This window comes from Grammomys surdaster, unplaced genomic scaffold (genome assembly GCF_004785775.1).
Source record: "Grammomys surdaster isolate TR1022 unplaced genomic scaffold, NIH_TR_1.0 125852, whole genome shotgun sequence".
Classification (NCBI taxonomy): domain Eukaryota; kingdom Metazoa; phylum Chordata; class Mammalia; order Rodentia; family Muridae; genus Grammomys; species Grammomys surdaster.
Window position 1 is genome coordinate 135,875 of NW_021620678.1, and position 10,416 is coordinate 146,290.

The 10,416-nt window shown below is 51.4% G+C and overlaps 2 protein-coding genes across 2 annotated transcripts in view; one reads left to right on the forward strand and one right to left on the reverse strand.

The window, feature by feature from the left end:
- The window catches only part of Cdc42ep1 (CDC42 effector protein 1), an 8,202-nt gene extending 5,317 nt beyond the window's left edge, over positions 1 to 2,885 (forward strand). The window contains exon 3 of the mRNA XM_028789910.1: positions 1,095 to 2,885. Coding sequence (XP_028645743.1) covers positions 1,095 to 1,906 — 812 coding nt within the window. The 3' untranslated portion in view covers positions 1,907 to 2,885. The remainder of the gene's footprint in view (positions 1 to 1,094) is intronic.
- Lgals2 (galectin 2) lies at positions 2,844 to 10,197 on the reverse strand. The gene is made up of 4 exons (XM_028789911.1): positions 10,118 to 10,197; positions 4,295 to 4,377; positions 3,274 to 3,433; positions 2,844 to 3,159 (listed from the first exon to the last, which is right to left on the reverse strand). The coding sequence occupies exons 1-4, from the start codon at positions 10,121 to 10,123 to the stop codon at positions 3,016 to 3,018; spliced, it is 393 nt and encodes a 130-aa protein (XP_028645744.1). The 5' UTR covers positions 10,124 to 10,197; the 3' UTR covers positions 2,844 to 3,015.
- Positions 10,198 to 10,416: the final 219 nt, after the last annotated feature.

The following is a 10,416-nucleotide window of genomic DNA, read 5'->3' on the forward strand; positions in this document are numbered from 1 at the left end:
TCTCTCTCTCTCTCTCTCTCTCTCTCTCTCTCTCTCTCTCTCTCTCTGACTCTCACAAGCCTTTTTCCCATCTCTGGGCTCTGTGGCCAGACCTCCCCTTCCTGGCTCCTAACCAGTAAGCCACCCCCAGTGTCAGAGGGTATCACAGCGAGGCTCTGAACCCACTCCGGTTTCTAGTCATTCTCCTTCCGACTGCAGTAAGCACATGGACCCCCGAGCTCTGATCCTCACCTAGAACGGTCCCTTAGTCTCGTTGCTAAGATTCAGTGACCTCATGAGGCCAGTCGGCTACATAGTGAGTTCCAGAACAGCCTGGTCTACTACATTCTGATACCCTATCTCAAAATGCAGAACGAAACCAAGGTAGAGTGAAGTCACACGTGCACTGGGCAGTTTTGCAGCAGGTGCTAGAGGCAGACACTGTTATTTGAACAAAGGCTCCTGTAACTTGGCAAGTTGACCCAGGTGTGAATGTCACCTGGGCCTTGGCAGGACAACTCACCAGGGGACCATGGGTAACTCCTGCCCCCTGGTGGTCATGTACTGCATTGCAGTCTTACTGCCACTCTGGGTACTCCATCACCTGTGTCTGGCATGGGAGTCCTGGAAGTTTTGAGCTGGGCTGCTAAACATTTGTAAGACGTGTGCCTGTCCTGAGAGCCTGTGATTTCTTTGTTCTGGCCCTGGCTTCTGGTTCTTTCGTGTATCCACAGATCAACTCAGGTGCTATGAGTTTACCTGTAGCCATCGGACAGCATCTGAACCAGGAGCCATGGCCACGTCCACACCAGGGACAGGATGTCAAGATTCAGGCTGCATGCATAGGTCCACCCTGACAGACTAGCTTTGGACGATGTGTCTCATGCCAAACTGAATGTCCACTTTTATTTGCTCTTCTGCAAGCGAGGTTAGGGTTGGTTTCACAGAGCAGTAGAAGGCTGCGGGGTCCTAACATTAGAAAAGCAGGCAAAATGGAGGCCAGCAGGGGACACAGCTTACCAAGGGCCACACCGTAGGTCAGGGTTGTCCTGACTCTTTGTCTCCAAGAACAGGCTACCCCACCAACCCTGACCTCCTTCTCATCTCTCTGCTAGGCCTAGAGTCTGGATTCTGCACCATCTCACGCCTGCCACGCGTGGAAAAGCACGGCAACCGTGAACGTGAACGTGAACGTGACCCAGACCATTCTCAAGACCAAGAGCAAAGTTCTTTCCCCTCCGAGCCTAACCCTAACCCAGAGCTTCGACGCTCTGACTCTCTTTTGTCCTTCCGTCTTGACCTTGATCTTGGGCCTTCACTCCTCAGTGAGCTGCTGGGGGTCATGAGCCTTTCAGAAGCCCCAGCAGCTGAGACCCCAGCCCCTGCTGCCAACCCCCCTGCCCCTGCACCAAACCCTGCCCCTACTGCAAAACCCCCAGCCCATGCGATAACCACTGTAGACGCTGTGACAAGCCTTCCAGCCCCTGCTGTGACAAGCCTCCCAGCCCCTGCTGTGACAAGCCTTCCACCTCCTGCTCTGACAAGCCTTCCAGCCCCTGCAGCAAGCTCCCCATCCTGTGGACATTTCCCCAATGGGGTATCTGCTATGTTGGGCCCTGTGCCTGAGGTAAAGCCCAGTCCTGTAGGAGAGGGTTCCCAGGTACCCTCCAACATGGCCTTTGACAGGCGTGGAGCCAGCTGGGGGGCCAACCGGGCCAGCCGCCACTACACTGAGATGGATGCTCGGCGGGAGCTGGCAGGGGTGTTACCCCAAGTCCATGGCTCTTGGGAAAGTCTGAATGAAGAGTGGAGTGCCTCTCCTGCCAGCGGCAGGGCTCCTGTGCCCAGAGCTCCTGTGCCCAGCACGGTGCAGGCCAATGCCTTTGAGTTTGCTGATGCTGAGGAAGATGACGAGGTGAAGGTGTGAGGGACAGGCCATGGCTCCAGGTCCTGCCAGCTCTGGGCTCACAGGACAGAGGGCCTGAGTTCATTTGCCTAACAACTACACCTAGAGACATGGTCAGCTGCCCAACAGGAGTTGCCCCAAATCCTTCTTGGTCTATGCAAGGCTGGCATGGGTAAGGGGAGGGTCCCTGATGGCCTGACCCAGCTCCCTCCACTGCCCCTAGGCCCACTAGCCCTTCAGTTCTAACCTATGCCACCCCCTGTGGCCTGACAGTATGGCCTTTGTGCCCCAGGCTGCTGCCCTGGTGGGGTAGGGGGTGGGGCAAGCACCACACAGGACCATTGTCTGTGAGTGGGACTGCCTGCCCCTGCTCATTGAGAGCCACAGCAGGACTCCACTATGTTCTCAGTAGCCCGGGTCCAGGCTCCTCCTCAGATCCTACAGAAAAGTCAAGTGTGACTTCGCAGTAGATTCTGTCTTCTGTCTACCCTAGACCTGCCTCCCAAGTCTGATTGTAAAAGCTTTTCTGTTAAGATCTGTCTGCCCAAGGAGGCAGGCCTCGGGCCCTGCTGAGGTGTGCTTTCTCCTTCTGGGAGTTTGGAAAGTTGAGGACTCCCCCTTCTAGTGTGCCCCCCCCAAGCTAGGAGAGGGGGGCCAGATGAGGTAATGAGTAACCAGCCTGGAATGTTCAACGATAAGAAGCCCAGGTGGGACCCTTATCTGCAGTTTCTGGAACACCCTGGCCCCAGGTGCCAGGAACCATTATCTGCCCCATAATCCCATGGGGCAGCTTGGCAGGTGCTCAGATCAACAGGAGGGACACAGGTTCCCATACACAGGGTGGCACGGGAGCACCCCCCGTCCTCTCTTCTCAGCAGTACTATACCCCGTGCCTCAGTTTCCTCCCCTGTACCAAAGACGGGGGAGCATTAACATGCATGGAAAGTGCTAACAGTTCTCGCTGTGGAAATAATAAATGGATTCTTTTATTTGACCTTGACCTCGGGGAAGGGGTTAGTCAGAAGGGCAGGAGCTGAGAGAACCTCAGGGAAGCACAGAACCTAAAGGCTGTGGTTCTGCTGGAGGGCTGGCTGAAGCTGGTTTGGGGCTAAGGTCTTCTGAGGAGACGCTCACTCCAGCTTGAAGGAGGAGATCTGGAGCCCCTCCATGCTTAAGTAGTGCAGGTGGTTGTGGCCCAGCCGGTTGGGGAAGGTCAGCACGTGTCCGTCGGGCATCGTCACCTTGAAGTCTTTCTCTTGGAAGGCAATGGTGAACTGCAGGGGGAAGAAGCATGTCAAGAGAGCCTGGGAAGGCTCCTGACAGGTACCTGGTGGTGCTCCCCAGGTCGGGGCTGGAGGGATACTGTTTGGGCTCCCCTTTGACCTCACCTTGACCTCTGACCCCGGACTGAAGCACATGTGATTTTCTCGTTGCTCTGGTCCCCAACTGCCACCATCACAGGTGTTACAGACAATGGTGGATTCATTGAAGCGAGGGTTAAAATGCAGGTTCAGTGTGTCTTTCTGCTGGCCCAGGTTAAGGGTGAAGCTGTATGAAGTGACGGAGAAAGGCTTAGGACAGGGGGCTTTGGTTGACCCTACGCTAGAAGAGTCAGGGAAGATGTCGTAATTGAGATCTGTGTCAGGCTTTGCATTGTAGTGACATGCATGTCTGTCCTGGGAGAGACAGTTGAAGGACTGTCACCAGAGGGGTATGGGCAGGGGTAGATGGCTCAACAGGGTCACTAGAGGAGCCTGGGTTGGACATTCAGAACCTTTGAAAGTAGGACATTCTATGTGTGGGATTCCATCATGGGTGGAGGTTCTCAGACCAACGATATCTGCAAATGAGGAACCTGGATAGGAAAGGACTGTTTCTCTTAGCTCTTAGTCTGTGTACCCTCCTGCCTCCTTCCCAACTAACAATGGCTAGAGGTTTGTCTCAAGAGATGCTGCTGTACCCTTATCAGCCTGGTACTGAACAGCAGGGATGCGGTAGGGGTGTGGCTCAGTGCTCAGATAGAGGAAACAAGTGAGACCTTTGCTGCCCCCTCGTGGCTGCCTCTGGTTAGCGTCACAGGACCCGGTTAAGGGGGCGGTGTGTGAAAGGATGTATATAACACTACAACTTCAGTTCTACAACTTCAGTTCAGGCTCAAGACCTGCCAGGCCAGGCAGAGCACCGTCCCTCTCCATCTGCCCCTTTGGTGGCAGCTGAGACAAGGAACAGAGAGCACAGTTTCAGTTGTGATGTTCCGAAGGTTCCTAACCCAAAGCTTAGGTGCTAAGGCTGCTCCTAACAGGAGGCTCCCAGTTTTGTTAAGGAGCAGACAAAAAAGAGGAGTCTCTCCTTCCTGAGTCTTTGAAGGTCCCAGTCCTCAGCCATCCCCACACCCCACACCTTACTCACTGGTTAACGTCATTGTGGATCTTGCCTTTAATCTTCAGGGACACCCCTGATTTCAGGTTCAGGTTTGTGATCTCGAATTTCTCCTGGAGCAACAGAACACTTTCGTTAGACCCACAAGGAACCATGAGAGGGACCCACTGGCTGGCTACCACCTCACCATCCTGGATGACTCCTATCCCTCTCTGCCCTCATGGAGACCACAGCATTCTGACTCAGGTTTCCCAGAGCCCTCTCACCCTCTGCTGGCTCTCCTCCACCCCACAACCCAAGAAGAGACTGGCTAAGACTTCACAGAATGAACAGCCGGACCTTTGCCGACGTTGTAGTTTCCTGCTGCTCAAGTACCGAGCACTGCCCTCAGCAGACCCAAACCCTCGGTATGGTGTAAAAATGAGTTTGTTGGGCTGGGTGTGGTGGCGCCTGCCTTTAATCCCAGCACTTGAGAGGCGGGAAAATTTCTGTGAGCTTGAGGTCAGCCTAATCTACTTTAAGCAAGATCCAGGCCAGCCAGAGCTACATGGTGAAACCCTCTCAACAAACAAGCAAACAACAGGCAATACAATGCAATGACACATGCTTGCAATCCAAATACGGGGAGGTAGAGTCAGGGGGATCCCTGGGACTCCCTAGCCAGGGAGTCTAGCCTGATTGGCTAATTTTAAGTTCCAGACTGCTGAGAGACCTCGTCTCGAAGTAAGTGAAGAGCATTTCCTGGGGGTAACAGCTAAGGTTGTGCGTGCGCACCCCCACACTCCCCACATGCAGTATTCACGACACTAAAAAGGGAAGAATAATCAGAATACATTATGTGCAAGCCTACAATTGTCAAATAACAAAATTAGTTAACAAATCAGGGCTGGGATGTAGCTAAGTGGTAGAACATTTGCCTAACGCGTGTGTAAGTCCCAGCTTTCCACACCCAGCCCTCAAGAAGAAGAGACAAAAGCATTTGCAGAATGTCCATTGTGTGGCAGATGTTGAGGGAGACCCGCCCCTCCACCTCTGTTGCTCCGAGACCAATAGCAGCCATCTTCAGGCAGGTTCAGCATCCAGTCTGGGAGGCCTACGATCAGGCAGGGCCTGGCCCACATGGCAGAAATGAGGGTAGCCACCCCTGCCTGTTTTATCTAGCTGGCCCATGCTTCCAAACAGGGCACCAGCAGCTCCCTGGTTGTTTTCTTGGCAGCTGACTCCTCCTCCTCCATCCTTGATGTTTAAAAGGGAAAGGCTCAGTTTTCAAGCTACCACTTTGAAATGTCCGTCTTCCGCTCGTGACCAGAGAGTGTCAGCTGAGCTGAGTGAGTCTTACAGGCAGCATTTCTATACTATGGGGTTCTGCTTATTGACATGGTTTCTCTGTCTGGATTCTTCTTTATTATTATTTTTTTATGTATATGAATGTTTTGCCTGCATGGATGTCTGTGTACCATAGGGATGCCTGGTGACTGCAAAGTCCAGAAGAGGACATTGGATGTCCCTGGAACTGGAGTTACAGATGGTTGTGAGCTACCATGAAAATAAAACCTGGGACCTCTGGAAGAGCATGCAATGATCTTAATTGCTGAGCCACCTTGGCAGCCCCTTGACTTGTTCTGTTGACAAGCAGCACCAAAGATTCTTGAGTCACCTCCCCTATTGGGGAGGATGAAGGAGGGGGTAAACTGGGTGTGAGGCCAAGAGCACAGCTGTGGGAAGGTTGTCTGTCCTTTCTCACTACAAAGAAGGATGGAGGATGACTGATTCACATGCAAGGGAAGTTTTATACCTAGCCCAAATACCCTCTCTTACTCTATGTAGTCCAGGTTAGCTTTGAACTGATGATCTTCTGACAACTTCCTAAGTGCTTTGATTATAGTCATGAGCCATGGAACAGGACTGAGGTGGTATACTTAAAAGAAAGGGTAGCAGTGGTGGTGAACAACCTTAATCCAGACTCATGGGATGCAGAGGCAGGGAGATCTCTGTGGTGAGAATTTTGGAGTTTTTGGTTTCTTTTTTTAAAAAAAAAAAAAAACACAAATATTTTAGGAACATGTTTTCATTTTAATCCCAGGTGTGGGATATGGGGCTACTTCAGATTGTCTGTAACAGCTGACTATGTTTTGCCTCATGCTCTAGCAGGGGCGTGATTTTGCCAGCTGCAGACAGTTTCTGCGATTGTGTGACATGGAATGTTGGCAACTTTTCAGAAGGTATATAAATGCTGGAGCCCCAGAGGTGGGGGGTTGTTGTGGGTTGCTACTGGCCACAGTTTGTTAAGTAGTCATGGGCAGAGAAGAAATAACAAGAAGTTAGATATTCTGATGGCGAAGATCAAACTCACCCTTAAGGAGCCTTATGGGCCTAATCAGAGGAAGTTGTCTAATGATGACATTGCCCGTTTCCAACCACAGGGTTCTCTTTCCTTTCCTCTCTATTCTTTTTTCTCTCTTGTCTACTGTTAGGGCATTGAAAGGGTAGAAGAAAAGGGGTGGGGAAGGGTGGAAGAAAGTACCCACAAAGTAGCTAACGATAGCTACACATCTCTGTGAGTTCGAGGCCAGTCTGGTCTTCAGAAGACATTCTAGGACAGCCAGAGCTGTTACACAGAGAAAATAAATAAGTAAAATAAAAATAAAGGGAGGGGGGCTGGAGAAATGGCTCAGCGGTTAAAAGCACTGACTCTTCTTCCTGAGGTTCTGAGTTCAATTCCCAGAAACCACAGGGTGGCTCACAACCATCTGTAATGAGATCTGATGCCCTCTACTGGTGTGTCTGAAGACAGCTACAGTATATTCATATACATAAAATAAATAAAATATTTAAAAAAAATAAAATAAACATTCAGTCTGGGAGTAGGAGCTCTGATGGCAAAGACATTGCAATAGCAAGCACTTTAGAGCAGGGTCCTGGTCCTATCCCTAGGGAATGGGGTAGAACAGGTCTCTATTTGGGGCATCCTGTGTGATGTGAGATGGCTCACAGGTTCCCTGACCTCTCCTCACTAGAACCTTGAAGTCCTTCCTAGACGGCTACAACAAAAGCGCGTTGGATGGACTCTGCGTTCCTGGGGCCGAGAGATCTGGAGTTGAGAAGTGAAACAGCCCCTGTAGGACTCTGGGTTTAGCCAGATGGACGCTCTGCTCTCTTCAGGCTCTTGGAGGCAGAACTAGCCTAGGGATGTGAGTCGACCCGGAAAAGACAACTCACAGTTCCTCCCAGAAGAGCTAAGGGGCAGAGGCATGAAAAGGTGACACTCACACGTTCTCACTATGTGTGCATGCACCAGCCCCCAGGAAACCACGCCATCCACCCTACCCTGGCTTCCTGGAGTGAGCTATGGGACACCTCATCTTTACGTCCCTGACTTCCTGGCTGGAATGGAAGAACTGGAGCCCTTGAGACTGAGGGTGGAGGTACCGCAAGAGCTAGGGTACAAGGAAGGCCAGGGTTGGGGGTACATGGATATAAATGGGGATGCTGGGATCTGAGACCATGTGCAGACCCAGAGCCTTGTCCCAGCTCAACAAAACCTAAGACCAGAGAGATAGAGGGCAAAGTCGGGTGGGGGATGGGCAGCTCATAGGGGGGTGGGTGGTAAGGGTGGGTTGGACCAAATCCCAGCTCTACCTCTAGCTGGTCACGTGACTTGGGGCCAGCCTTACCCCATTGGGCCTGGCTTCCCCACTGCTGCTATGAAGTGGTTATCTAAGAAGAGAAAGATAAAAGCAAAAGAGATGGGCAAAATAGAGAAGGCCAAGGGGGTGTCCGGACCACAAAGGGGCTTCCTGAGGGGCAGCGCCAAGGATCTCACTCTCCCTTCCAGCAACATGGCAGCCAGTCATACGGACATCCTGTATACTGCCTACACTGACTTGGGTAGTGCCATTCACCACACACACACACACACACACACACACACACACACACTCATCCCACCTGACATCTGCTAATGTGGCCTGCTTGGAAATATGGTCTTGGCACAATGTAATATGTGATTGTGTTGGTTTAGGATAGGTCTTAAATCCACTGGAACTAATTTCCTAAATTTACAAGGAAGGGGGCTGGCCCGGGGGGTGGCTCACTGGTTAAGAGCACGTGCTGCTCTTGTAGATGACCCAGGTTTGGTTCCCAGCTCCCACACAGTGCTTCATGACTACCCATAATTCCAGTTCCTGGAAATCCAGTGCCTTCGTCTGACCTCTGTGCACCAGGAGTGCACATGGTGTAGACAGACACACACACACACGTACACACACACACACGCATTTGTGTGTGCAGGCAAAATACTCAAAAAAAAATATATATATATATGGCACAGAACACAGAAACACACCCACAAAAGGAAGACTACATGCAGAAGATGAGGGGGCAAAACCTGTATCTACAAAGCTTCCAGAGAAGGTACCTATGGGTGCCAAGCACCCACAGGGAACTGGAGTAGATAAATAAACTGCCTCCCTAGAGCCTTCAAGGAGTGCCAGGCCCGGCCCACCCTGGATTCCAGACTTGGCCATGACCATGAGAAAAGTCACTACGGTGGGGAGCCCCCTATTTTGAAGTTGTTTGTTCCAACAGCCCTAAAAAATGAACCTACCATCTAACCCCCAGGGAGTGCCATGTGGTCCTATCCTATACACATCAGGGGAGACCACTTCCCCTGAGAGAGAGAGAGAGAGAGATCAACTTGTCCAAAGTCACACCAGAAACTTCAGAGGAGCCAGATCGGAACACAGGCTCTTGAGAGTGTGCAGTACCCTTGTAATATGTAGATAACAGCTGCCTATTATTTCATTTTGAGCCTCAGTTTCTCTCCCTCTGTCCTTCCCTCCCTCCCTCCCTCCTTCCTTCCTTCCTTTCTTCCTTCCTTCCTTCCTTCCTTTCTTTCTTTTTTTTTTCGAGACAGGGTTTCTCTGTATAGCCCTGGCTGTCCTGGAACTCACTCTGTAGACCAGGCTGGCCTCGAACTCAGAAATCCACTGCCTCTGCCTCCCAAGTGCTGGGATTAAAGGCATGCGCCACCACCACCCGGCTCCCTTCTTTCTTCTTTATTTCAACAGGATCTCAGTATGTAGTTGGAACTCATGTAGACCAGGCTGGCCTCAAACTCAGAGATCCATCTGACTCTGGCCCTTGAATACTGGTCTTTGTGCATTGTACCATCACATCCAGTGCTGGTCAAACTCAGGGCTCCATGCATGCTGGACAAACACTTTACCCACTGAGCTGAATTCTATGCAGTTCCTTCGGAAGCGTGTTATTGCTTTTGTTGCTAGAGATCCAATCCAGGGCCTTGCACCTGCTAAATCATTGCACAGGCCCGATCATTGGTCTGGACCCTTCCCTCAGCCCCTGAACTTCAATTTCTCATCTTAACAAGACTCAGTAGAGATCAGCAGTCATAATTGGCATGACTGTTGCTGTCCTTGAAGAGGGAGAGGCAAAAGCTAGCCCTGAACCTGGTGGCGACAGAGACAGACAGACAGACAGCTTCAATGCTGAGGGGTTGAGAGATGATTGTCCACCAGCTGGTTGGTTGGTTGGTTTGTTTGTTTGTTTGTTTGTTTTTTGAGACAGGGTCCCTCTACATAGCTCCAGCTGTCCTGGAGCCCTCTCTGTAGACCAGGCTGTCTTTGGACTCACAGAGATCCTCCTGCCTCTGCCTCCCTAGTGCTGGGATTAAAGGTGTGTGTCACCAGCCTGGCAACCCAGCTTTCTTTTTGATTCTCCTGGAGAAACTGAGACAAAGGGAAGGGCAGCAATAATGGACCCCAAAACACCCCAACCCACACACCCAAGACAAATGAGCAGAGGGAAATCGGCCCAGAGGACCAGCATCCTCACCGACATGGTGACAGCTCCTGGCCACAGCTCTCCCAGTCACTCCTAGAGGCTTGTGCTCGAGGTATCCCTCTTGGTCAGGTTTATAATCCCAGAATATTACACATTAACTACTCCAAGGCCATAAATAAAGACTTTGGACCTTTATCACCTAATATCTCTTGGCCTGCATATGGGAGCACTCAACAAACAGGAAGTGGCTCCTCGCTCACTCTGCCTCCCGATCCTGAGCATCCTTCTGGCCCCCCTTCTGGCAATTCCTACCAGCCTCCGTGGTCAGTCCTCCACAAAACCCAAGGGAG